This window comes from Lepisosteus platostomus, chromosome 13 (assembly GCF_059453375.1).
Source record: "Lepisosteus platostomus isolate fLepPlt1 chromosome 13, fLepPlt1.hap1, whole genome shotgun sequence".
Classification (NCBI taxonomy): Eukaryota; Metazoa; Chordata; class Actinopteri; order Semionotiformes; family Lepisosteidae; genus Lepisosteus; species Lepisosteus platostomus.
The window spans coordinates 3,932,081-3,956,935 of record NC_142623.1 but is presented as its reverse complement, the minus strand read 5'-3'; the positions used below and the strand labels follow the sequence as shown (position 1 = coordinate 3,956,935).

The 24,855-nt window shown below is 39.3% G+C and overlaps 1 protein-coding gene across 1 annotated transcript; it reads left to right on the top strand.

The window, feature by feature from the left end:
* Positions 1-2,517: 2,517 nt before the first annotated feature.
* On the top strand, positions 2,518-24,855 carry maco1b (macoilin 1b). The gene is made up of 11 exons (XM_088602643.1): positions 2,518-2,828; positions 11,225-11,366; positions 11,498-11,624; positions 12,875-12,998; positions 14,051-14,229; positions 14,964-15,468; positions 18,663-18,821; positions 19,058-19,240; positions 20,546-20,666; positions 21,739-21,913; positions 23,209-24,855. Exons 1-11 carry the CDS (start codon positions 2,749-2,751, stop codon positions 23,409-23,411), a joined length of 1,998 nt encoding a protein of 665 aa, XP_088458769.1. The 5' UTR covers positions 2,518-2,748; the 3' UTR covers positions 23,412-24,855.

The window sequence follows — 24,855 nt, the reverse complement described above, 5'->3', positions numbered from 1 at the left end:
TTGTGTGTTCCGTATAGGGAGTTCTAAACCTGATTCTGAATCTCATCATTCATCGCAGCTAAAACTGTTCTCAATTTAGCTGACAGCTTGCGTTTGAAAGCCAGCTTTATTATTGCAATCTTTACATTTCACGAGTGTCCGTTTCATCTTCTTTTTAAAAATAATGACGTTAAACTACTACTACTACTACTACTACTACTACTACTACTACTACTACTACTACTACTACTACTACTGATTTTTTTTTTGGTGATGCACCTACGGTGATACAAGCAATTCAAGTAATCTGCTATTTTTACACATACTCTTGGCATCGAGGAAAGAACTTTGATTTCACAGAATGGTTCGTTTCAGAACAACAATTTCATACATTTCAAAGCCTCACCAGAAGTAAGCTTTTATTTTTTCTGTTTTTTTTAAGGAAAAACCTTCAATTCTTTTGAGCTGCAGTAAAGAGTAATTGAATAAAAGGTTAATGTTTTTAGGTAGCATCTGAGTTAGAGTGGATGGCAAAGCTACTATTCCGATACGAGTACTAAGCAACCCACAATACGATCATTTTCGCTTCACTCTGATACAAACAAGGAAAATCTAACTTTTTTAAAGGGGTACTATTCATTTCGTTGTGCAAACCGTCCTGAGAACATTTTTAATGTCACGCAGCAAGAGTGTTTAGGAAGTTGACAGTGGGAAAGTAATACAGAAAGTGGAATCAACACTTAAAAATGAAATGAAACGACGCCGACAAACCGCAGGAATCAGTTGCAAGCGATTTCTGTTTCAAGCACTAACAAGACGTTCACGAGGTTTCAGGAAAGGGCCGGCTCTCTCACCCGTGTTCCCGGCTCACAGCGCGGGGGATGCGGTAGAGACCAGATCTGAAGTCTCAGGAATCTCAAAGAGAGAAGCTGCGGGCGTTAAAAGCCGAGCCTCAAAGAGAAAAACATGTCAGCAGTCTAGATTTTAGCGAGGATTATACGCGTCTCATAGATTTAATAATAATCCCTTGCATTGATAAAAAGCTTTTCTTTCTGAAAGATCACAGAGTTCCTAACATAAAGGATTCTGCCCATTGCTGTGCCCGGAGCCCAGTAATTTAGCCCGGACACACATTACAGCATTGGGGTTCACACTGCAACTCTTACAAATTATAATAATAATTGCTTACATTTACAGAGCGCTTATCTTTACACTCCACTCAAAGCGCTTTACAGGTAATGGGGATCCCCTCCACCACCACCAGTGTGCAGAATCCATCTGGATGATGCACCAGTCGGCTCCCCACACACCAGCTCTCAGTGGGGAGGAGAGCAGAGTGATGAAGCCAGTTCAGAGATGGGGATTATTGGGAAACCATGATGGGAAAGGGCCAATGGGAAATTTGGCCAGGACCCAGGGTTACACCCCTACTCTTGGGTGTTAAACGCCCTGGGATTTTTAATGACCACAGAGAGATGGCACCTTTCAGTAAGATTTTCCCGGAATGTGGGATCCTTAATGACCAAGTAATCAGGATCTCAGTTTAGACATCTTAGCTGAAGGGGGGTTCCCTGTCCTCCCCCTGGAGGAGTCGGGTTAGCAATTATCCAGAGGGAACAGTGTCCCCTACTGGTCCAGCAGAACTATTTAGGGTTCGTGACCGGGAAGCTGAAGGCAGCTGACTCTTACTTTCCTCCCCAGATAATCAAACAGGGTTCAGTCAAACCCCTGCAGACAAAATTCACAACTCGAGTAGAATTTACCAGGTATATACTGGCATCTGGCATTTCTGGCTCCGGGCATGATAATATATTGCACAGGGCGAAGAACAAACTCCTAGGTTTGTATACCATTAAGATTTTACAATCAAGGAATAATGGAACATGCATTTTGAAACTGCCGCCTGGTTTTAGAGATCTATAGGACGTCCAGCTCTCTGTATTGTAATGCCAAGACCAGTGCTCTGGTTATGCACACTGAGAGACACGCCACGGCAGAAGCATGCGGAATATCTGAGGCCACATCCAGTAGACGTGGAGCCTCCAATCGCTTCCACTCCAACAATGTCACAGAGCGTCTTCTTCTCGGGCAAGCTTGGTACTCTGCCCACTTTAACTCGGGATCTCATTGGGCCACGGGTTGCCGACTGCGTGTCGTTTTCGGTGCCATTGGAGCCGCTCTGTGCTCATCACAGCCAGCAGGCTTGCTCGATCCTGTCATTCGGCTACGTAGCAGTCAGGATAATGTACGGCCTCTCTCAGCGCAAACAGCGCACACAGCGACCGAGGCAGGGTCCTCCCCCTCGGCCACGCCATTGGCCAGCCACCCCATACCTGATTTGTCCATGGCGGCCCCGATTGGCCAAGCGAAGTTCTGTTGACGGCACAATGGTCCCGCCTCCTCGCCCTTTCTTCGGCAGACATTACATAAGCGACTGGCGAGGGCGTCACCCTAGTGGCTGGGCTGCGCGTCAATCAAAATGCGAAACCCCTGGGGTTCGGGCTGATTGGCCGCCAGGGCCGCCGGTCACCCACGGCTGCTGTGGACGTCGTGGCGTAGCTAGGCTGCGTTGAAAGAAAAGAGGAGGGTCTATCGGAAGAGTCCCTTTATTTATTTCTTTGTTTCCAGTTGGGGGGGAAAAAAAATAATAATAGCAGCGTTAAGACATTTTATATATATATATATTTTTTCTTTGAATCGGGGGAGCTGGAGAGCCAGAAAAACTGGCAAAGGCTGCGAGGGGGTTTAGGAAGCGGATGAAGGAAGAGGATGAAGCGGCGCAATGCGGACTGCAGCAAACTCCGGCGGCCGTTAAAACGGAACCGAATCGCCGAGGGTATATACGGCAGGTACGAGGGGGGCGTCCTGGGGGGGGAGAGGAGCCCTCGGACTCGGGCCTTTAATGGCAGCCCCGGGGAGAGTCGGCGCCAGGCGCCGGGGGGGGGGTGTTGTTCCCTTGCACCCCCGCTCTCCGGTTGGACGAGGCTGGGGCTGCTGTCGCTCCGGGGAAGCGGCAGCTGCCCGGCCGGGTACGCTAGGCCCCGTTCTGCGGCCCCGGCTTCTCCTAAGACTCGCTGCCCGGCTGGGACGCGCCCGCTCGCCGGAGAGGGAGAGGGAGAGGGAGAGGAGGAGGGGGGGACAAAGCTAAACTTAGGAGCGTTAAAAAAAAAACAGTCCTGGGAAGGTTTCTGGCTAATCGGTTAGTTACGTTGCAGCTGCTGTTGTTGTTGTTGTTGTTGTTGTTTCTTTTATTTTAAAGAAAATGTCCTAAGCCCGCCCCTTAAACGCGACCGGTATTGCATGTTTTTGTTCTGTCAGTGCTGGCAAATGTTAAAAAGACAGCCGTCCCGTCCAGCGCTATAGGGGTATAGAGAGGGTGACCGCTGCTGCCCAGCTGAGGGTGTACGGACCTGAAATGTGGAAAAGGCACCCGGGTTACACAAAAGAAAGAAAAAAAACCGAGATCCCCTGCGTTTGCTTTGTACGGTTCCCACGCTTATCGTGGAGAGAGAGAGAATAAAAAGGTTTAGGAGAGCTTTGTGGCTGTGGGCTATTTAAATCTGCGCTCGCTTTCCTTGTGAAATCCGCAGGCGGAATAGTTTGTTTGTTTGGAGAAAAAGAAGCTGTCAGTGTCACCGTGAAGGTGGCTTGTGGATATTTCAGACATCCGAGTTCCTTGGGCACTCTGAACAATAGACACTCTGTTAGCAAGTTCATTATTGGCCGGCACCTTGTGTTTGCATTTCCGATTGAAGTAGCCAGGTTTCTGAAGGGTTTTAATTGCTGCGCTACAATTGATCCTGTGGAGTCCCTGCATGTGCCGAGCCAAGATCATAGCTGTACAGTAAAACATTGAAAGGCATCTGCCACCTCCCAAACTTGCCTTCCTAGTTATGGTAACTCGAAGTTAAATTGCACGAGGGTTGAGTAAGGAAAGGGGGTTAAGGGTTTTTTCTAACTGCATGGAAAAGTGCGGTCTTTAAAGTAGTCATGTGTGACAACTTGAAGCTTTGTGGAATTATCCACGACAAATCTTTAAATTGCAGGTCTGTACTGTTCATATTCTAACTCCTTAAAATGAAGGTTTTATCAGTAAAACGCCTTAAGCGCTACAAAATCGTGTAATATTTATCCAAAGGGGCTTTTAACAATACATACCGCATATACTGAGAGGTATTTAAAAACGAAGAATTTGAGTATTGACAAGAAAGTGTATTGGAACCAATAGCTTTTTTTACTCTTTTAATGTTTTTCACTTTGTATGATGGTAGGCGCTGTGTACTGTGGTTGTACTAGCTTGATGGTTTTAATATAAAAAGTTAATTTGTCTAAATAAGATGATTGAATTTTAATTTAATGTTATCTCCATTCAGCCTTCACTGCTGTGTTTTGTTGTAGGAATTCTAAAATGTATCATTTTATGACATTAGTGTTGGGAAGGTGTCAATTTTAACTTTAACTGTCCTCAAGATAAAAGCCATCAACGTGGAAGTCATTTTCTACCATTCTGTGCATTTTCTCCAGCCACTTCCTAATTAAGTTTTAGTTGCATGTTAATTACAAGTCGTTGGAGGAATTCCTTTTGAGAATGAAGTCTTTTCTTCCAATGAAATGAAAATTGAACTTTTTTCTGTCTTTTTAAATAAAGGATGGGAGAACTAAGTATACATTAATATTGAGTAATCTATTTACATTCTCCTTACACTAATTGCAAGGTTTTATTGTATTTAATTTTATCATCTGTTTGTGTATTGTGATATTTTTACCAATGTTTCAATGTCATCTTTGGAAATTATTCAACCAGTAATATTGCCCTACATTAGTGTTTATTTTAGGGACTTGTAAAATAAAATTGAATAGAACACTTTGTTGGCTTCTTTGTCATCTTACGTTTCAGGTCAGAAACGATTGTGATTTAAATGAAGTCACCGTCAAGTTTGAAAATGTAGTGCTCTTCTGTTAAATATACTTGTGACAGGAGTTGAGATCCAAATTCACTAGTTTAACAAAAGATGATGTCCAAACAGCTCTTTATTTAGTGGACTTCCAGCATAATGGTATGCTTAATGTGCTGTTATGTTTTTTCTGAACGACTCTGTGTTCTGATGAATACCTGAAGTACCCAATTAAAAAGAAATGCTTACCCTTTTCACCTTAACCTTTTTTTGCAATTGAAAGTCCAAGAGAAATTAGATGAAGTGAGAGAAATGTCTTTTATGGTACTCCTCAGAAACGATTATGTGGCTTAATATTTTTTACGCAGTATTACTGCAAACTATGGTTTCACACATCCTAAAGAATTACATAAAATTAAACAAAAATAGCAAATATACAAATCATGATGTATAAAAAGTGGTTGCACATCCTGTACGAAGAAGTGCCACAAGAGTTTGCACTCTGGTTTCTAGTCTTTCCAAAACCTCATCAACACTCACTCTTCCTCCTGGTTGATGGAAGAGGTCTGTCCTTGTGTTGGGTGGGTTTTGTTTAACACGTTTTAAATTAATTTTTCCGTTCTCACTGTTCTCTTGATTAAGGTGGTCCAAGACAAAATAAAAGTCTCTTGTAATCAAGACCACTTCTGTGATCAAAACGTAATGAAATGTGGAAGACCATTTTTTTTTCTGTCTGGTTAGTGTTGAAGTAAGTCGTGTGGAATGCTTAGTGCAGTTCATGTTGAAAGAGTACTTTTAATCCCCTCTGGTTAGAAATCTCAGCCTTGACTCCAAGCTTAATTGCATTTCAGTTTCCGTTTAGCTCTTCCAACATTTGTCAGCATTGCGTTCATCGGGTTATAGTTACCGTCTGCGCTTGGCACAGGTAAGAACAAGTGGTTTCATAACCCATGGTACATCCTTGGTTCTCTGAATGGCGACAGCTTCCAGTGCATAATGACTTCAGCAATCCCTTATATTCATAAACATTAGACCCAGTTTATTTGCTTTGGGTATATTTCTTGTTGCATGCTAATCTGTGGCAGATGGCCTTGTGTTGTACCCATTGTGTTCGAGATTGACTTGTCACAAGGACCATTAAACTTTTGCTGTGGATTTGGCTGACTTATGATTTTTTTTTTTATCATGGGTTGTCCAGTATTTTGTGTAAGACGGGGTTCGAGTGTTATAAAGTTGATATATCGATCTGTCTTTGTCCTTCATTCTGTGCAGATCTTACCTTTTAATTATTTAAAAATAGAAGCAGAATATTGACAACCACTGTGCTATAGCTTTTTGACATTGTTCAAGTGGCTTGGGTGATTCATGTGGAGCTTTTAGGTTGTATAGATCTTGTGGGAGCATCGGGATTCACTGATGCCTTTCGGTCGTGTTGTTTTTACTGTTCTAAGGTGAAGCGTTATAAACATTTCCCGTATATTTCAGAATACACAGAACATTATAAGTCATTAGAGACTGTTTCTTGATTCAGTAGCAAGTGTTTGTGGTTTTGTTTAATGATACTGCTGTTCTCAGACTGGTTCATAACTAGTACTTTGATTAGAATCGTTATTGCTCTGTAGATCCATTTACCATATCAAATATCTCAAAAGAGTTTTTCCAGAAATATGTAATTGACAATTATATGTTACTCTAAGTAGCTTCAGAATTCACATTCTGATGATTAGTTAGCAGTTAGGTGTTTCAGTTTATCTCCGAAGATGTTCATTTAAATACTTTTGCTGTGCCCTTTAGGTACTGCCAATTATGTTCATATTTTGTGTTTTTGCCTGTTAAAAGTTATCTGATTGAACCAATTATGTCACTGTTGTTTGCTTCCAAGTTTAGGACCAGGCAAAGGTTTTGATGTTTCTTAAATGCAGATACTTTGACTTTTTTTGTCTGGTTCAAATGTAAGATTAGAGAAAATATGAATTTTGTAAGTGTATATGCAACAAAAATATCAAAGTGGGCACAAAAACAATCTATTTACAGTGCTACATTTGTCCCCGCTAATATTAGAGAGCTTTTTATCTACATTGTTCTGTTTTTTTCTCTTTATTATAGGACAAATCATTCTTCATATTATTCTGGTGCAAGTGCACCTTTCACCTGTGCTCATACTTACGGATAGTTTGTCAAGATGATTTGCTTCTGCTGTTAAGATGGACTAATTATTTTAATTTATAGAAACAATCTAATCTAAGATAGCTTCCTACATCAGTGTACAAAGGCTGTGTACATGAATTCCACTCCTGAAGCAATAGGTGTAAATCAACTAGGTATTTTGGAGGAGGCTGAGGGAGAATTCTCAGAGTGCACTTTGAGTTCTGCAAAATTGAGCCCGGGCCATGCCATAAGCAGGCTGTGATTGCAATTGGCGGAACACAGCTGCAACGGGGGGGTCTTTAGTAAGCCAGGTGTGTCTCCACTTTGGTGCAACATCAGATTCTGGGGTCTGACGTCAGAGAGGCGCTGCTTGTTCCTGCGTGTCAGGTGATTAATGGCTGTGGCAGGTGGGTGTGTCGGAGGTCTTCACTTTCTCTGGCGCTACGGGTGTTGCAGCAGTAGACTCGGTTATGAACAAACTGGCGATTTTTCAAATATTGCCAAATACTTTCTACAAAGTGCACCTACTCAGTGTTTATTTTACGTTTATTTTTTATTTATTTTGAAGTAGTGAACTAGTAAACATAGGTTTGTCCATCACAGACATGGAGCAGAGGTTACAAGTAAAGCACTTGGTAGGGATCCACCTCTTACTGTGCCTGTGGTGTCCAGGATGTCAGAACTGAAAAACAAGAAAGCTGGAGGTGCTTCTCATGAAAGATTTGTGCCATAAAAGCTATGAAATTATCCCTTGCAGATAGCAGTTTTGGTGTCATGCTGAGCCATTTTCTGTATTCTGTAGTCTAGATAAAAATTCTTAAAGAATATGACAAAAGTAATATTGTGTTTGTTGTAGATGCAGTTATTAGTCTTTGACCTAATTCCTGTTCTATGTGCGTCTGTGCAGAAATGAAATGCTTTAACTGCTATTATAAGTTGCATTTTACATATTTTACAAACTTATTTGTGACGTTAGGTCTGTGCTTTAACAGAACAAGCAGTGCTGGAGAAAGTTAATTTTTGATTGCAGTATTTTGTTACAGGAAAGAATACCTCTGCAGGTGTTTGCTCTTCAATGTCAGATGCAAGAAGAAATGTGATCTCGTTCTTGCTGAGACACATCAAGTTCAGCATGGTTTGAGTCTGTCATTGCCTGTCTGCACTGCAGCCCAGTGGTGATGCAAACTGGCTCCCAGCTGTAAGGGTCATAGTGTTCAAGCTCAAGTGTGGCTTGGGGGAAAATTCCCTGCCTGTGGGCAGATGCTATTTATGTAAAACTTACCTTCTGTTACTGTAAATTTGAATAATGCAAGAAATATATAGCAACTAGCCAGGGCAAATCAATTGGGAAAAATACTGCTTGACAAGCCATGCACAATAGATGTCTTCTTAAAGTGTAATGAGCAAGACCTTTGTTTTAATTTTCAGTGCAGATGTCCTACCAGCTTGGTGTTAGGAATCTGTTAATTATATTCTTCATCAAGTCTGCTGTTGAAAGGTTTGCTTTTATTCTGTAACATAGTGTTCGTACTTTACTAAATTCGGTTTCATGTATACTTACTTAATATAGACTTTTCAGTTCTGTAGTGTAATTCGTAGTATGTATCATGTATGAAAACGTTGATTAAAAGCAGTGATTAAGTTAGACATTTCCTTAGTCTTGTTTAACTGGCATTGTATCACAGCTTTGTTGCTTTTCCAACTTGGCCCTTTTGACTGATTTCACAATTTTGTTAATCAATTATTTAAAAAAGTCTTTTTTGTATGCAGGTGGGAATTGTCACATTTCCGGTATATACAGTCTTTTCCTGAAAGCTCTCCGCTTGCATCAAGGGATCAGAAAGGATGGCTGCTTTAATTCTTAATCGGATATAAAATGTTATAAATGCTTTTCTCCCATGCCAAATTTGTTTTTGAGTACACCTCATGGATATAGAAAGTCCTTTGGAAAAAATATCCTACTGGCTGTAACTGTCCTGGGGTCACACATCAAAAAGGACGTTTGTAATGGTTTATTATACTTATTAAAAACTAATGATGGTACAGTTGTGGTGGTGAAGTGAAATTTGAGAATTGTCTGTACAAATGCTGTTGTAAGCGACGATGATTGGAAATATGTCCAACATATTCTACTAGTTCCAGAGCACCATTAATTATACATGCTAACTGGTGTCCATTCCTGCTTTAATGCTTTCATTCTCTCTCTAGCACTGGGTATTTCAGGTTCATACAGAAGTATCTCTCTGGAACTGTAGATACTTCTGTGTTTGCTGCTGCACAAAATGCATAAGGCTAGAAAATTAATAATTCAGAATCTACACAGACATTTACGTATAGTAGTGATTTTTTTTATTTCTATTTATTTCCATCACCCATTTAACCACTTAAAATATATTTGAAATGGATTGGCTCTGTTAGGTTTCCTTATGCTTATTAAAAGAGTAGCTGTTCAAGAATTCTTACTAAGTGTTAATCTTAACCTGAAATGAGTTTACAAGAAGCTGTTTGCCAGGCACTGTATGTAGCGCTGGTGCTTTTGGTAATCAATACACCCTGTAAAGTATATACAATTTGGAACAGTACTTTATATATTTCAGGTTTCCTTAATTCCCTGTAGTTTGGAAGAGCTGGATAAAGCTGTTCACCTGTTCTGCAGTCTTATTTTTAACCTTCATATAAAATATCAAAATCATCTTTTTGTTCAAAGAATATAGAAGAAGAACTTGTTCAAGAATATAAGAACATTGTGGTTCAGGACAGCTGGGTAATGTTAATGCTGGTGGCAGCTCAAGACAATTGGGGAAGAACAGGAGAAATATATCCAACATATCAACAGCATCAAGGATTTTGCACCCTCTTGATAGGCATTCCTTTAAGATGTGGAATTCTGAATATATATAAAAGTTGAATTCATTAAAGAAGTAGATTTCTTTAAAGCAAATGGAGTTAAAATGACTCTTTTGAATCTTGTGGAAAATTCTATTCTGCAGTGTGGTGATTTTGCAAATGCAGGACGGTTTTCCAGCAACCCCCAGTTGCTCTTGTCCCAGTAACTGAGTGTTTGTATCTGCCAATTAGCTTGTGTTAGTGTTTCAGAAAGCATGTTATGGTTTGAAAGCCTGCCACTGGAAAAAAAGGTCAGGAGGTATGCTGGCGGAAACATCCGTATTACAACGGATTGCTTGGCACATTTCTCATTCTGTGATAGGCTCTCTGAACTGTGCTCTAAAAATCAAGTTTTCTTGAAAGCATGAGATGTGGTGTTGCCACATACTGCCCTTTTCATTCCACTGAAATATTTAGCTGGAAGAGAAGGGTTTTGAAGCCATACGGTAGCGATCATAGGAGAGATGAACACTGCATGTTCTGGAAACAGTAATGCATTTGTCTGTTTTTAGTAATTAAACAACTTAATAGTATAGTGCTGTAGCCTACTCTACAGTGCTCTTCTGAACAACAGTATAGCTTGTATCCTGTTTTTTCCCATTACTCTCCAGTCTGTCATTCTTTCATTGTTAGTTATTTTTAATACCAAATGAGCAGTTGGTCAAAATTAGACAAACCCTAAAAGACAGTCGTGGACTGCAGTTTGATGTGTTGCCAAACCGCAGTATTTTCCAAAAGGTTTACTTATGTTTGTAGAAAAAGTACACATTTACTTTTTTTAATCCTTTTACCCCGGTGATAAAAAATCTATGCAAATAAGCACTCAATAAGTGATCATATATTTAATATAACATTTCAGTCATTGCATATTTTGTCACGTTCGTATCTTTAGTTCAGGATGTTTTATGTAATTAGCTGTGTAATTTTTATCTCTTGTCAGTATGGAAGCACAAATCTGTTATTAGTCACAAACCTGTTATCATTAGTGCTAGCTTAATCATTTCTTGATTGTGTTGCTTTCCATGGAGTTGTCCAATTACTGTAAGGCATGAATGATCTTTCTCACATTACTGTAAGACTGAATAACATTTGTGATTGTGTAATGTAATGGACATAAATCAGTATACTTTTTTTCTTACTGCATGTAGGCTGTTCAATCAAAAAGCAATGCTTATTACATTTAAAGTCCATAATACCCTTCTATGTTGATGTTGCATTCTCCCTTAAGGTCTGAAAAAAGATCACCCTCTATTCAAATGGGGAAAAAAAACAACTGCAATTCATTTATATTTGTTTTGTTTTTTATCTCCATGCAGCACTTTTCTATACCTCAAGTTCCTGGTTGTTTGGGCACTGGTGCTGTTGGCGGATTTCGTCCTGGAGTTCAGATTTGAGTATTTGTGGCCATTCTGGCTCTTCATCAGAAGTGTATATGACTCCTTCAGATACCAGGGTCTGGTATGTTTCCTTTCACTGTCTTTTAAAATATCAAGACTGCTGTGCTCAGAATTAAATGTGTTTTAAAAGAAGTTTTAAAACAATCGTTTAAGAAAAGTTCTTGTACCCTAATGTTTTTTTTTTTCTTGCAGGCATTTTCAGTGTTTTTTGTCTGTGTAGCATTTACATCAGATATTATATGCCTACTCTTCATACCTGTTCAGTGGCTCTTCTTTGCAGCAAGTACGTATGTCTGGGTACAATATGTGTGGCACACAGGTAAGTCTACAGCCTTTTTATTTTCTGCTTACAGGATAATTATGAGTGGGTCACATTAATTTGATGACAAATTCATTTTGACACCAGATTATTTGAATACCTGAACTTTTATTGTAATGCAGTAATGCTGTTTTCTGATTTACTCATAATGTTTTCTGATTTATTTTGTAATAAACTGTTGACTCATCACAAGCATAATAAACTGCGACATAAATCATATATTATGGCATTATCCAGTAAAAATAAAAGCAGAATAAAAGCTAGTGCTTACATTTTATTCTAAGCTTGAAGAGGAAAGTTCATTTAAGGGATTCGGTTTTGCAGCAAAAGCATTTGCTCTAGGTTTTATTTGTGTGCTGCCAGATTAGATTATTCATGTGTGTTCAAAGCAGCCTCATTTCATGATCACTTTAGTGCTTTTGATAATAGGTGCCACATTTCTGATTGTTAGTCTGTTTACAGCTTTGGGCTTTCTGAAAGCATTTCAAAATTCATTATGTAAAATAAAAATAATGCATATGAACAGAAAAGTACTTTTGATTAATTCTTTTAAAGACTTGCTGTTGTTTACACTGCCTAGATACTTAAAACTTGTAGCAAGCCTTTTTCTCAGTTCAGTCAAGCAGCTGGGTGAGGTGTCATTCAGCAAATTACCTTGAGGGCTGTGTAATACAGAGGTTTGCTTTGATGATTTTGTTGACAAAGCACCTATTCGTAGCAGCTGATAGAGCTTGATTTGATGTATTTGAGGTTCTTCACAGTATATTTCAACATGTGGAATCCCGCTTTAAGGGTGTTAACTAATCTTTGGAGTGTAGGCTATTTGTGTTGTATTGCGCTGTGAATCCCTTAACTACAGTTTACGGGTGATGTTGATCACTACTTCCAGAGCTGAAAACTTCCATTACAGTTTTGCAGGTTTCCAGGTGATGTGTTTATACAGTATAGTTGTTAATGTTTTATGCTTTAATGATAAAATGTAAATAGGCTTCATGGTGTGAATTCTGAATATTGGCCTCAACCTTTAAATTCTTAATTTGATTATAATCTCCCTATTAAAAGATCTATAGTTTTGTCATTTGCTTGTCAAATGTAAGCAATAGTTTTCTAACACTGTCCTTGTTATTAATTAACTCAGCCTTCACCAGCTTACTTCTGTTAATCTGATGCATATTTTTTTTAGGATTCATTACTCTAGCTTTATCTAATAGTCGATTAAACTTGTAACTGTATTTTTCTTATTCTTACAGAAAGAGGAGTTTGTTTGCCCACAGTATCTCTTTGGATATTATTCGTATATATAGAAGCTGCAATCCGATTCAAAGATCTGAAAAACTTTCATGTGGACTTGTGTCGGCCATTTGCAGCCCACTGGTAAGATTGAATGTACTTTTCAATTTGTGTTTAGGCAACCAGCATAGTGAATTAAATACTGGAGACCGGTTTTGTGATCCCAAATATGTTTTCACCATTTATTATTGTAAAGAAAAATCCTGTTTACTTTTACATAAAACGGTGTGCCCTGAACTGAGAGAGTCCCGAAAATACTGATCCCACAGACATTGTAACTGTGGTTCTGTTGTCTCAAGTGTTCTTTACACTGTAAGTGTAAAAACTGTAGAATCATCTTTTGTGGATTATCTCTTTCTTTTAGATAGTACTGTTTACTGAACATTTTATTTTTTAATACAATTTTAGCAGGTGTGCATGTTAAGGCTCAGAGCACTGTGGTGGAAATTGGACAAGGAAGTTATGTCATAGTGCACAGTAACTGTTAGTGATGATGGCACTAAACGACTGTTGCCTACATATATTACATATAGCAGTAAATGAAAAAGGTTTCATTAAATTAGCTGTAGGTCTCATTAAATAACTCCCTATGAAACTGCTTTGTCTGAAATTGCAAATTACCACAGTGTTTATGTTGGAGCACATGACATAAGCTTTTCATCTGGGTTGGATAATTAGTGTAACCTCGGATAATGAAACTACACTTTTTTCTCACCACGCTTGATAAAATGCCAGGCATTTTTCTTAAAGTATGGAAGATATTTTTATTTGTTTCTGGGAAATGGGTAGTGCTTAAAATCTCCTTAAATTTCCTAAAATGGGCAATGTGCTATAATCACAAGTTTGACTGTTATTCATAGCGTTCTACAGAGCTATTGAAATTTATTTTGGCATTTCCTGTATTTAAGCTTGTTTTATTCTTGTATCACAGGAGCTCACGAAATATGTTTTTGCATTAATTATGAGTAAGATCTCGGCAAGAAATATTGAGGCCTGTTGATTCATTACGTTGAAGATGAATTATTCTGTAAGGTGCTCCAAGAGAGCTTAATGTGATAGAGTACCCCTTATGTTTTTAATTTATCTCTTAGTGTTTTGTTGGCTCACTTTTTTTTTTAACTCCCTCTCTCTTCAAGCATTGGATATCCTGTTGTGACCCTGGGTTTTGGTTTCAAGAGTTATGTCAGCTACAAGATGCGCTTAAGAAAACAGAAAGAGGTCCAGAAGGAAAACGAGTTCTATATGCAGCTTCTTCAGCAGGCATTGCCTCCAGAACAGCAGATGCTACAGAGACAAGAGAGGGAGGCAGAAGAAGGTGAGCCGAAACTTGGGACTTTCTTACCCCAGAATGCACTGCGCTCACCAACACATTCACTTGTCTTATTCATCTTTCAGTCTGTGTAAAGTTTGCCTGTTCTCCCTGTGTCTGTATGGGTCTTCTCCAGGTATTCTGGCTTCCCTTCCACTGACCACAGACATTTTGTCTAAGTTGCTTGGCATCTAAACTTGCCCCTGTACAGTATGTATGCTCTGTAATGGACTGGTGCCCCACCCAGGGCGTATCCAACCTTGTGCCCTGTATCTGCTGGGTCAAGCTCTGGCTCGCTGGGATTACTGACGCTAGAATGACGGACGACATTTCTTATTTAAGTTTTAAATTGACATATTGATATTTTTATTACTTGGTATTATTGTTACCTTGTGTGTACTTATTTTCAATACAAAAATGCATTCCTTGTAGCAGAATATAGCTGTTTTCACTTAATTTATCTCACTGTGCGCTCCCAGCACACAGGTGGGAGACAGTTGGCATTTCCTTTTTCATGTGACAAATTAGCTCCTTCAGAAGAAATTTAAAAAACGTGGTTTTTTTATTAACTTTGTTGCCATGTCTGTTAGGAATTTGATACATCAAACCTGTTTGGAGCAGGGGTCAGATTGGCTTATTACAAGCTTGGCAGGTCCCTGCTCTTAGGTTTTCATAATGAAAGACCAGGTCAGATGCATTACTTCATCTCCTATTTAAACTTCTGTCTTTCTCTTTTGCAGCAGCAGCAGCCAAAGGGATATCGGAAGTGGATTCCACACCAATTTCACAACACAATGGTGTCCCTGGTAATAAAAAGCTATCACCAACTTTACCAGAGCTCGAATACAGAGAAAAAGGGAAAGAGAAGGACAAAGATGCCAAGAAACACAACCTTGGAATAAATAACAATATTTTACAGCCTGTAGACTCTAAAATACAGGAAATCGAATACATGGAAAACCATATCAATAACAAGAGATTGAACAACGATCTCGTCGGGAGTACGGAAAACCTCCTAAAAGAGGATTCGAGCACCACATCTTCGAAAAACTACAAGAATGCCAGTGGGGCCGTGAACTCCTCTCCCCGCAGTCACAGTGCGGCCAATGGCAGCATTCCCTTGTCTTCAGCCAGTAAGAACGAGAAGAAGCAGAAATGCCCCAGCAAGAGTCCAAGCACTCACAAGGATTTAATGGAGAACTGTATACCCAATAACCAGCTCAGCAAGCCTGATACTCTTGTCCGGTAAGGTGCTTGTTGATCTCCACCCCATCGTATTGCCTACTGTGACAGCGTTGGTCTTTAACCCCTTCAAACCTTACCTCTATGTCCAGGTTTTGTCAAATGTTGTCGAGTCTTTTTTTTTTTTTTGCTCTGTAACACTGAAAACATTCCTTCTTTTTTACTAAAACGGAATTTAATGTCTCTGGAAACATACCTGAGGTGCAGAAAGAGACAACCAAGGACAACCTTGGGGAGTTAATGAGTTAAAATATACATTTTCTAGCATGGTTTCCTGTTGTTAAGGTATTTCTGTGTAATGCTTTCCCTTCAAAGTATGAGATAACCCTCCAGAGCATTATTGATTCGACTGCTGAATCTCATTATAGTTCTGAGATCTTTTTAGCACTAATGCTACTTAAGCCACTGCTATAATTTTTTTTGTATTACAAAGATGATCAAAGAAGAAGGACATGTAGGCCATGTAGTGTTAAATACAAAAACTTTGGGTTTTGATAAATGTTTTTTATGTGAGAAATTAAGCTCAACCATTTTTATCATTTCAGATGTAAATCTTTCCTTTAAGTAAATTGAGGCAGTACTTGATAAATCCCAGTCTTAATTTACAGTTCAAGGTGCAAATGTGCTGAAAATCTTTTGATTTGAAAAGATTTTAGAAGATCTTAAGATTTTAGTATGCAAATATCTTGGCAATACCCAGCAATACAGAAATAATTACTTATTCCATGTCAGCGCAATTTGGATCTGATAATAAAACACGGAAATGTTCAACTTTTAAAGTGTGTTAGAACAATGATAACACCTTTCGAATGCAAGAGAGTGTATTCCTACTGGCCAAGACAAAAAATACAATTCTAATGTGAATCATATTGTAAAAATGACTGCAGAGAGTACAAGGCAGGGGATAATAAAGTGCTTAATTTATCTTGTTGGCCTAAACAATTGTAGTTATCGCTTAACATTGTATGTTGCAGGATATAAAGAGCAACGTACAAATATAGTATGTTCCCTGGTAAGCATTATGGTAGAAACATGTTTTTTTAAGCAAGCGTGAATACTTTTTTAAATTACCTGTACACTGCTTGTAGTGACAAATTCAGTATTGGTCCAAGATTAAGAGTAGTAAATGAAGAGGCAATGGGTTCTGTTGTCCGGTGGAAGCTCCTATAAAGTTGTGGTTTGGATTTGATGTTTCGATCTTTGTCAGCACATAGCTTAGGTCAAAGTGACTTTTCAGTTGTTAGAAATAATGTCGGTACAAATATAGAGTCTGACTAAGAGTGGGACTCAATTGCCAGAGTGTCTCAACACTAGGGCACAGGTGCAAAGCATTCTTCAATATTGGAACCCGCGATGGGTGTTGTCTGAAAATCTTGCTAAGCTAGAAACTGACCTCATGATTTTACTGCTTGGTATACTACTTTTATCAATTAGATATCTTCACTCAGAATCTGTGCTCATATTTGACCTGAGGTGACAAGTGGAATTTTGGGGATATTTTGAAAAGTGGACCATAGAAAAACATGAAATTCTATCCGTGCATGATCATGAAGTCGCTTATTTGTGGTGTAGGTCACAGTAACCCTCAGACCTATCAAGGATGCACAGGGTGCATGGTGGAGCTAATCTCTGAATGGCACTCCAGTACACTGTAGCACACATACACCTATCTGCACACTACCTTAGTGTAGCTAACCTGGCCAGCGTGTTTTTGGAAGGTGGGAGAAAAGCCAAGCACCTGGAGAAAGCCCACAGGGTTGGGAGGAAAAGTGCAACATGGAAGCATTTTTAGGAATGGTATGTAATATTTAACCTTGAACATTAACTAAACAAAAGCTTGAAGTTGGGGAAAATAAAATGTCCTTCCTTTCCAATCGTTTCCATGGAAGGAAAGCTCCAAAAGTTTGTTGATTAATTTGTACTGTATACACTATGTGAGTGTTTTTTTATAGTGAATGTTAGTGATGGCAGTTACATTTTACTCAACAAATTATTTTTATCTTGGCTTCTTTCATTTCCTGGTCTTCAGTGTATCTAAAACATAGTGCAGCGTTTGCGCTTCCCTAGGCTGGGGATTCTTGGATGGCATAGATGTCTGTACTTTTTCTGTGTTGAAGTTTACTTTTTTGAAAACTTTGCCATCTAGTGGAACTAAGTGGCAATGCTGAAATCGGTTCTGTAAATATTTTTAATAAATCCTAGAGACTTCACATGCTTAAGGTCCACATGAAGGACCTTGCGATTCAAGGCATTTGTATTTCACCCCGAAGTAGGATTCCAAGTAGAAGGATTCCAAAGTACTTTATGTATGAGAGGAGTCCTACACAATCCAGCGCTGAAGTTCAGACACGACTGGGTGACGTGCAGCATTCTCTCTGCGCAGCACATCACGTGGAGAGCTGAGAGGGTGCTTCAACAGTTGAGTTAAAGGAGAACTTTATCTAAGCCAGATTGTGTAAACACCAGTAATCTTATGTGGCAAAGGGTACTATGTTTTTATGACCAAACAGTTAAGAACATTCTGGTCCAGAGTGAAGACTCCCATCTCCTGGTCCACCAACACTGGTGTGAAGAAGGACAGAAGTATGGTTTAGGAAGTTTTTTTTTTACCACAGTAATTACTACTTTCTAGGTGGCAGTGTACAGAGAAATAACAGTGGGTCATGTAGAGGTTAATTCTACACTGAAAAGTAAAAGGCCTGAAGAATAATGTTCTGCAGTGGACTCTTCTTCGAGTGTGCCAGTTTTCAGCAGTGTCATATGTCTTTGTAAATGTAGGTTTTGTATGTGTTAACACATTTGTAGTTTCACATACAGTATGTGTGATTTAGGAGAGATCCTGTTTTATATCTAACTACAGAAATTGATGTCCAAGTGTAATGACAGCCCAATATGCCTTAGGTGCATGTGGCTTGATATATGAATGTTAAATCTGCTGTTTTTTAAAACAATGACATTAAGGTGAAATAGGTTGGAGGAGAGAACCATTTTAGTACTCCTCTCTTTATGTTATTTCCAAGCCTTTACGGCACTGTGCCATACTCATACACGTATTGTATGTTATGTAATTATGTCTTCATATAATTCCGTGAGGTGTACATAGTAACCATTTGCCACGTTTGTGACTGTAATTAATGCTAAATTAATAGATATTCTTAAGAGTCTTTTGGTTTTGTTTTGTTTAACGTTTTGTGTAGGTTGGAGCAGGACATTAAGAAGCTGAAGGCAGACCTGCAGGCCAGCAGGCAGGTCGAGCAGGAGCTGCGCAGTCAGATCAGTTCTCTGAGCACCACCGAGCGCAGCATCCGCTCTGAGCTGGGCCAGCTGCGTCAGGAGAACGAGCTGCTGCAGAACAAGTAAGAGCTGAACGCACGGGGCATGACACAGGTTCTCATTCAGCAGAAGCTTTAAGTTGCTTATTTGAACCCACTGAGCATTTATCTTCCGTTTTAAGCGGCTAATAATTCAGGATCTTTGTTACCCCACACTGTTGTACAATCCACTGGCTCTTCCACTTTGTAACTGAACCACATTGGGGGTAATGGTCTTATTTTAATGTACTGTGTCTTACAGCTGAGGTTTCTGTGTTTAGGTTGCACAGTGCTGTACAAGCAAAACAGAAAGACAAACAGACCATCAGCCAGTTAGAGAAGAGGCTGAAAGTGGAACAGGAAGCACGAGCCATTGCCGAAAAGCAGCTGGCGGAAGAAAAGAAGCGGAAGAAGCTGGAGGAGGCAACAGCAGCCCGGGCAGTAGCACTGGCTGCAGCATCCAGGTACGGTGTGGTCAGTCCTTCATCCCCCCTCCATCTCGCCCCAAGACTTGGCTCCATTGTATCCAAGCCAGGATTCCTGCCTCCTCTTGCTAGCTGGGGGAGGTTGAGGGTCACCTTAACGTCTGTATTAAACCCTAACCTTTTGAAGTTCATCGATGTTGACTTGTTGTGTTCCATCAATCATTATTTTCGCCTGCTGCGACAGCTGCAGACTCAGCAGTATTCCTGGGCCAAAAACACTTTTCAAAGACAGCAGAGCAGACCAGGAAAGTAATGCACACACGTGTGTGTGTGAGTGTTTAAAAAACTTCTTGTTGGGTACCTAGGCATTTTAAAATAGCCACTAAAATAGCATTTTCGTAGTTCACAGCTATGGGGTCCACAAGAATGTGCAGGGGGAATAGCAAAGTGTAGACTGACTTCCCCCAGTCCTCCCACCTGCAAACACAATGCAGGCTACACAGTCCCACACAGGAGTTTTTTTTTTCATTTGGAGGAAAGGTGCACCCTTGGCAGAGAGCAACACAGGCCTGCAGGGGTTGCTGTATCATCGGGCATTGAGTGCCCTGGCTGACTAATTCCAGCCTTACCCTTTAATCATTGCACTCTACTGCTTGGGGAATCCTTGTCACAGTCCCGGCCTCAAGTCTGAGACATTTGGACATTTGTAAAGGTACGCAGGAAGCACCTTGACAAGAGCCACTTGGAGTCTCCCAACGATTAACTCAAAGGGCATTTCTGTTTTTTTCCTATATTTCAGCATTCACGTTAACTTGCATTAAGAAAGCTGGGACATAAACATTAGTTTGTTTTTTTTATTACTTGTTGAAATTGTGTTCTGATTGGAATGGTAGGGTTCTTGCAGCCAGGCTCTTACCATTGTTTTAACAGTCGTTGAGTTCCTTTGAAACATCAGTTTGTTTCACAGTCCTGGGATTGTGAAAGTAAATGTACACAGGTGAAACAGAGCAGCTGGCCAAGAAAATAACACTGAAAATAAGTGGATGAAATGAAGGAGTAATATAAAGAGGAAGCTGTCATTCATTGTTTTACTTTGTGTGATCTTTTACCATGCCACACTAGCGTAATGGTCAGCAAAGAGTAAAGTCACCATCTCTGTGTGCTCACATTTTATATGGTCATGGAATGTACCCCAGTGACAATAACCATATAAGCATGGATGCAAGTATAATTATTTAACATCCACCCCCCCCTTTGTCTTCCATCTGTAAATAGAACAATTTGGATTTATGACTACTCACTTGCTGTTTGCCCTTGACAAAGCTGTTTATGCTCTTTCCTCAGAGGAGAGTGCACAGATACCCTGAGGAGCCGTATCAGGGAGCTCGAGACGGAGTGCAAAAAATTAACAATTGACATGAAAGTCAAAGAAGAGCAAATCAGAGAGTTAGAAATGAAAGTGCAGGTGAGTCGTGGGAGCAAAACATATTTATAAAGTCTGTCTACGCTGTTGGACACAAGCAGTATGTTTTGTGTGGTTCCTGCTGCTTTTTTAAAGACAAAAAGAGGTGACAGTATGTAATAATTCTGTTTAAAAGAAATTTGCAGTATGTAACATGACTTGGCGTGTTACTTCAATGACTCCTGTTGATCCTTAACAGATCTCCCTCCGATATGCAGATAGTTAAGACAAGTTAATCAGTTTTATTATAGGTCATTCATACAAGTATCAGTCTCTCTTTGTCTGGGTGTTCTTCCAGCCACTGTTCACCTTCTGTCCAGAACTTGTGTTTTTTACTGGATAAAACCTAGAGTAAAATAAATAAAACATAGCAAGCTACTGTGTGGAAACATTTTTTTAATAAAGCACTATTTTAAGAATTCAAATGAAGCTGTCAAAAAAAAAAGGAACAAGGCTTTAACAATTATCAGTTTTAACATTCAGTAAATAAATGACTAAATTATTCATGTAAATGAGAAAAAAATGTAATTTTATTCACAAGAATCTGAAATAAATGACCTTTAAAGGGCTTACTTCAGATTAAAAGGACCAAAAATAACTAACACATTAGATGGGCACAATAAACACTAGCCACCACTAACAACAGTCTTCCCTTCACATTTTCATTGGAATTGATAAACATGAATAAACAGTTAGTTTAAAAAGGGCTTTTAATACAACTATATACAAATCTTCCATGAATAAATGCGTGTAATTGTTTTGATATGGGAGTGTGTGTGCATGCAGGATTTAAGTGTCATTTTTCAGGAGCGGTTCTGCCATGTCGCTTATGAAAAGAGACGTGACTAAATGTTAGGATAAAGAAAGCGAAGTGTCAATGTCGTAAATTCTAGTTCCATAGTTCACAATTTGTGATTTTCTAGAAATAAATAAATTCAACTTAATGCAGTGCTCAGTGTTTTGAAATATTAAACGCACATAACACTGTAGTGCATTTTGATTTTGTATTCAGTGATTTAACTTCTAAACCTGCCCTTTTTGAGGACCAAAACTGTTATTTTTGTGAAATCCCCAGGAGCTACGCAAATATAAGGAAAACGAAAAAGACACTGAAGTACTGATGTCAGCGCTTTCAGCCATGCAGGATAAAACGCAGCACCTGGAGAACAGCTTGAGTGCAGAGACCAGAATCAAACTGGACCTGTTCTCCGCCCTGGGGGATGCGAAACGACAGCTGGAGATTGCACAAGGTGAGGGGATGCACAAACAGAGGAGGCTTCTGAGAGGGCTGTCCTGGCACAGTGCAATAATTGTCGTTTGTTTTGAGTTTTGTATTAGCTGAATACGGAGTCGTTTATCAGTATGGCATTCTGTTGCATTACCTGTATCGCACAAGCAGCATGAAGACCCTGTGCCCTTACTCCTCTGCTACACCAGTCTGTCAGAGGTATCCGTCATTTGTCAAACTCGGGGTCTCCACAGTGCTGGTGCAGATTGGTGGAGCCAAAATGCTTGGCAAGGTCAGTTATAATCCGAGACCTCCTGGATAACAGTTTGACATTGTAATTTGGGATGTCAAATCCCAGAACAGATATAAACAGGCATGAATAGCAATGCACAGTTCATTCATGGCTGTTACGGACAAAAAAAGAGGGAAAAGTCTCTTGACAGTATCTGGCACTGTCCCTTGACTGTGACCTTTTTTCTTAACCTTTTTAAGGTACTTCAGAGTATCTTGAAATTGTTTTATGAAAAAGAAATGAATGAGTAATTTTAGATGTGATTTTGTTCCCAGTGCAGAATGTGCGATTTGGAGACACATTCCACAGTATATTACTCAGAAGAGTGGTTCCCCTCCCTGGTCCTGGGGTATTGCTGTTCCTTCTGGTTTTTGTTTCTGTCCAGTTCCCAATTACAGGCTAAAATGCTTTTAGTTTTATTTTCATTTTTTAAAAAAAAATATTTTTGGCTCTTAAAATGTTGACTGTGACTAGAAATTGGTATCAACTCTGTATGAATTTCTGGGTTTCAGGAAGCCAGTCATTGTGGAGAATGCCTTATGTATTGTCATTCCCATTTGTGTCTGTCCATCATGGATTTAATCACCTGTTAAGAGCTGCTTATTTATAAATAAGGGGGGCAAGCTGAGGAGAAGCTGCTTCTAGGTCTTTTGGCTGACGATGTTGGAATCGATACGCTTGACATGCATTTTTAAAAGTCTGTACTGAGGGCAGAAAAAAACTAAACTAAACCAGGGGGAGGATACCTTGGACTAGAATAAAACTGTTATACCAAGTGTTTTTACCTGCTGATCCTTAATTATTAAAGGGATCACCCAAGCCAGTACATTTCAATTCTGAAACTCCTATCCCATGAAATGAGAATAATATTTTCTACAAAGTCCCCATCGCACAAGGTGGATTGCTCTGCATGACGCAGTGCTTTAATGGCTGCACACAGGAATGTCCAGTGCTTATTAAGACCTATGGTTCTTCGCTGTAATATCAGCCAGACGTGACAACTTCTGTGTGTTTTTTTTTTTTAGGTCAAATAATCCAGAAAGATCAGGAGATCAAGGACCTGAAACAAAAGATAGCAGAGGTGATGGCGGTCATGCCGAGTATCACTTACACTGCAGACGCCAACAACATGAACCCTGTCGCCCCGCACTATTCCTCAAAGTTCATGGATACTAGCCCCTCTGGACTGGATCCAAACGCCTCAGTTTACCAGCCCCTGAAAAAGTGAATACCCACTTTTCTCTGATCGCCCAGATGAAGATTTTACTCAGTGTCTTTACATTGAGCGAGAGTGTTTTTTTTTTCCTGGTCAAGAAGACATTGTATTGTGTGACTGTATTTGTTGTAGTTAAAACAAAAGACAAAAAAAAAGGGACATCACATCGACTTGGACTGGCCAATGGTTTCTTTCTTGTAAATGTTTAGAAAACCTCACAGAACTTGGCGTATATCTTTCTTGGTCAGTGCATAACTGCTTCCTTTTTTTTCCCTTAGTTGATTCTTGCCTTCGTGCCGTTTTGTTTCTGGTTTATTTCAGTATTTTTAATAGCAGGGTTACATCTGTCCCCCTCCTCTTCTGTCCACGGTAAGAAAGCTTAAAAATAAGCTGGGAAACGGAAAGTGGTTTGTATTTTGGTTAATTTGGTTAACATCTCTCTGTGTTAAATGGAATGTAATGTGAAACCAATAGTGTTCTACTGAATTATTTTGCCACAGTGTATTGCCTTGACAATGGACTCTTCTTCAAGGGGAACTATCAGAACTTCTCTTCTAATCTTACCCTGCTGTTTGATTTTAGTACACCACAGAGTCTACTGCAGCCTGGACACAAGCTATTGCATGACTGCTTCCTACTTTATAAAGTGGCAGTTTAATTTTTGTTTTTAGATGTACATTTGTTTTAATCTGTTATTTGTCTGACATGTGTTGCATCCTAAGAAGGCATGCTGTGAGAAAGGGAAAATAATTTAAGATGGATTTAGTGCAATTTATATGACAAAAAAGGCTTTTAATCTGCCAAAAGCTATATTTCTAGCATAGATATTCTGTTAATCATGCTTTAAAGTTAGCATCAACTTGTTGGTGAAGATCCTTTTACAGCTGAATGTCGATTCAGTTTATGTGCCAAGAGAAGGCGTTTTTTTTCCTCATGAGTGTGTTTTCGATTTAAATGTATCACAAATACATTGAGGAAACACATCTGGAAATTGTGGTTTTAAGGTGCTAAGCTTGAAAATCTGAATGTTTGTTGCATTTATAATAGAAAAGAGCAGCCTTTGTCACCAAGTGCAGTAGACTCTGTAAGTGAAATAAGTATTAAACTTTTTTTAGTGGAATTTTTCACATCCTGCTTAGGACATCATCTCTGATGGGTAGAACTTAAAAAAAACATGGATGATTAGCCTAAGTCAGATATGTTTTTCTGTATTTTGAAGTTTTAAAAGCATCTTGTGCGTTTGCCACCATGGAAAAGTGTCACAGATTAGCAATGGTGTCATGGGTTCTTGAAGCTTTGTGGGGAAAAAATGAAATTTTGTCTCAATTTTTTTTTTAAAGTAAACCCTTCTTTTCTTTGCTGCCATATGGGCACATGATCCTTTATGTAACTGATCTTGGCTGCATTCTCTATTTCTGTGGGGTTTACAAGGAATAAACTTTTTTCTTGCAGATGA

Coding starts and splice junctions, on each gene's coding strand:
- maco1b (XM_088602643.1), top strand. CDS start 2,749: ATGAAGCGGCGCAATGCGGACTGCAGCAAACTCCGGCGGCCGTTAAAA. Junction 11,367..11,497: donor CCTTCAGATACCAGGGTCTG/GTATGTTTCCTT, acceptor TTTTTCTTGCAG/GCATTTTCAGTGTTTTTTGT. Junction 21,914..23,208: donor ACAGCTGGAGATTGCACAAG/GTGAGGGGATGC, acceptor TTTTTTTTTTAG/GTCAAATAATCCAGAAAGAT.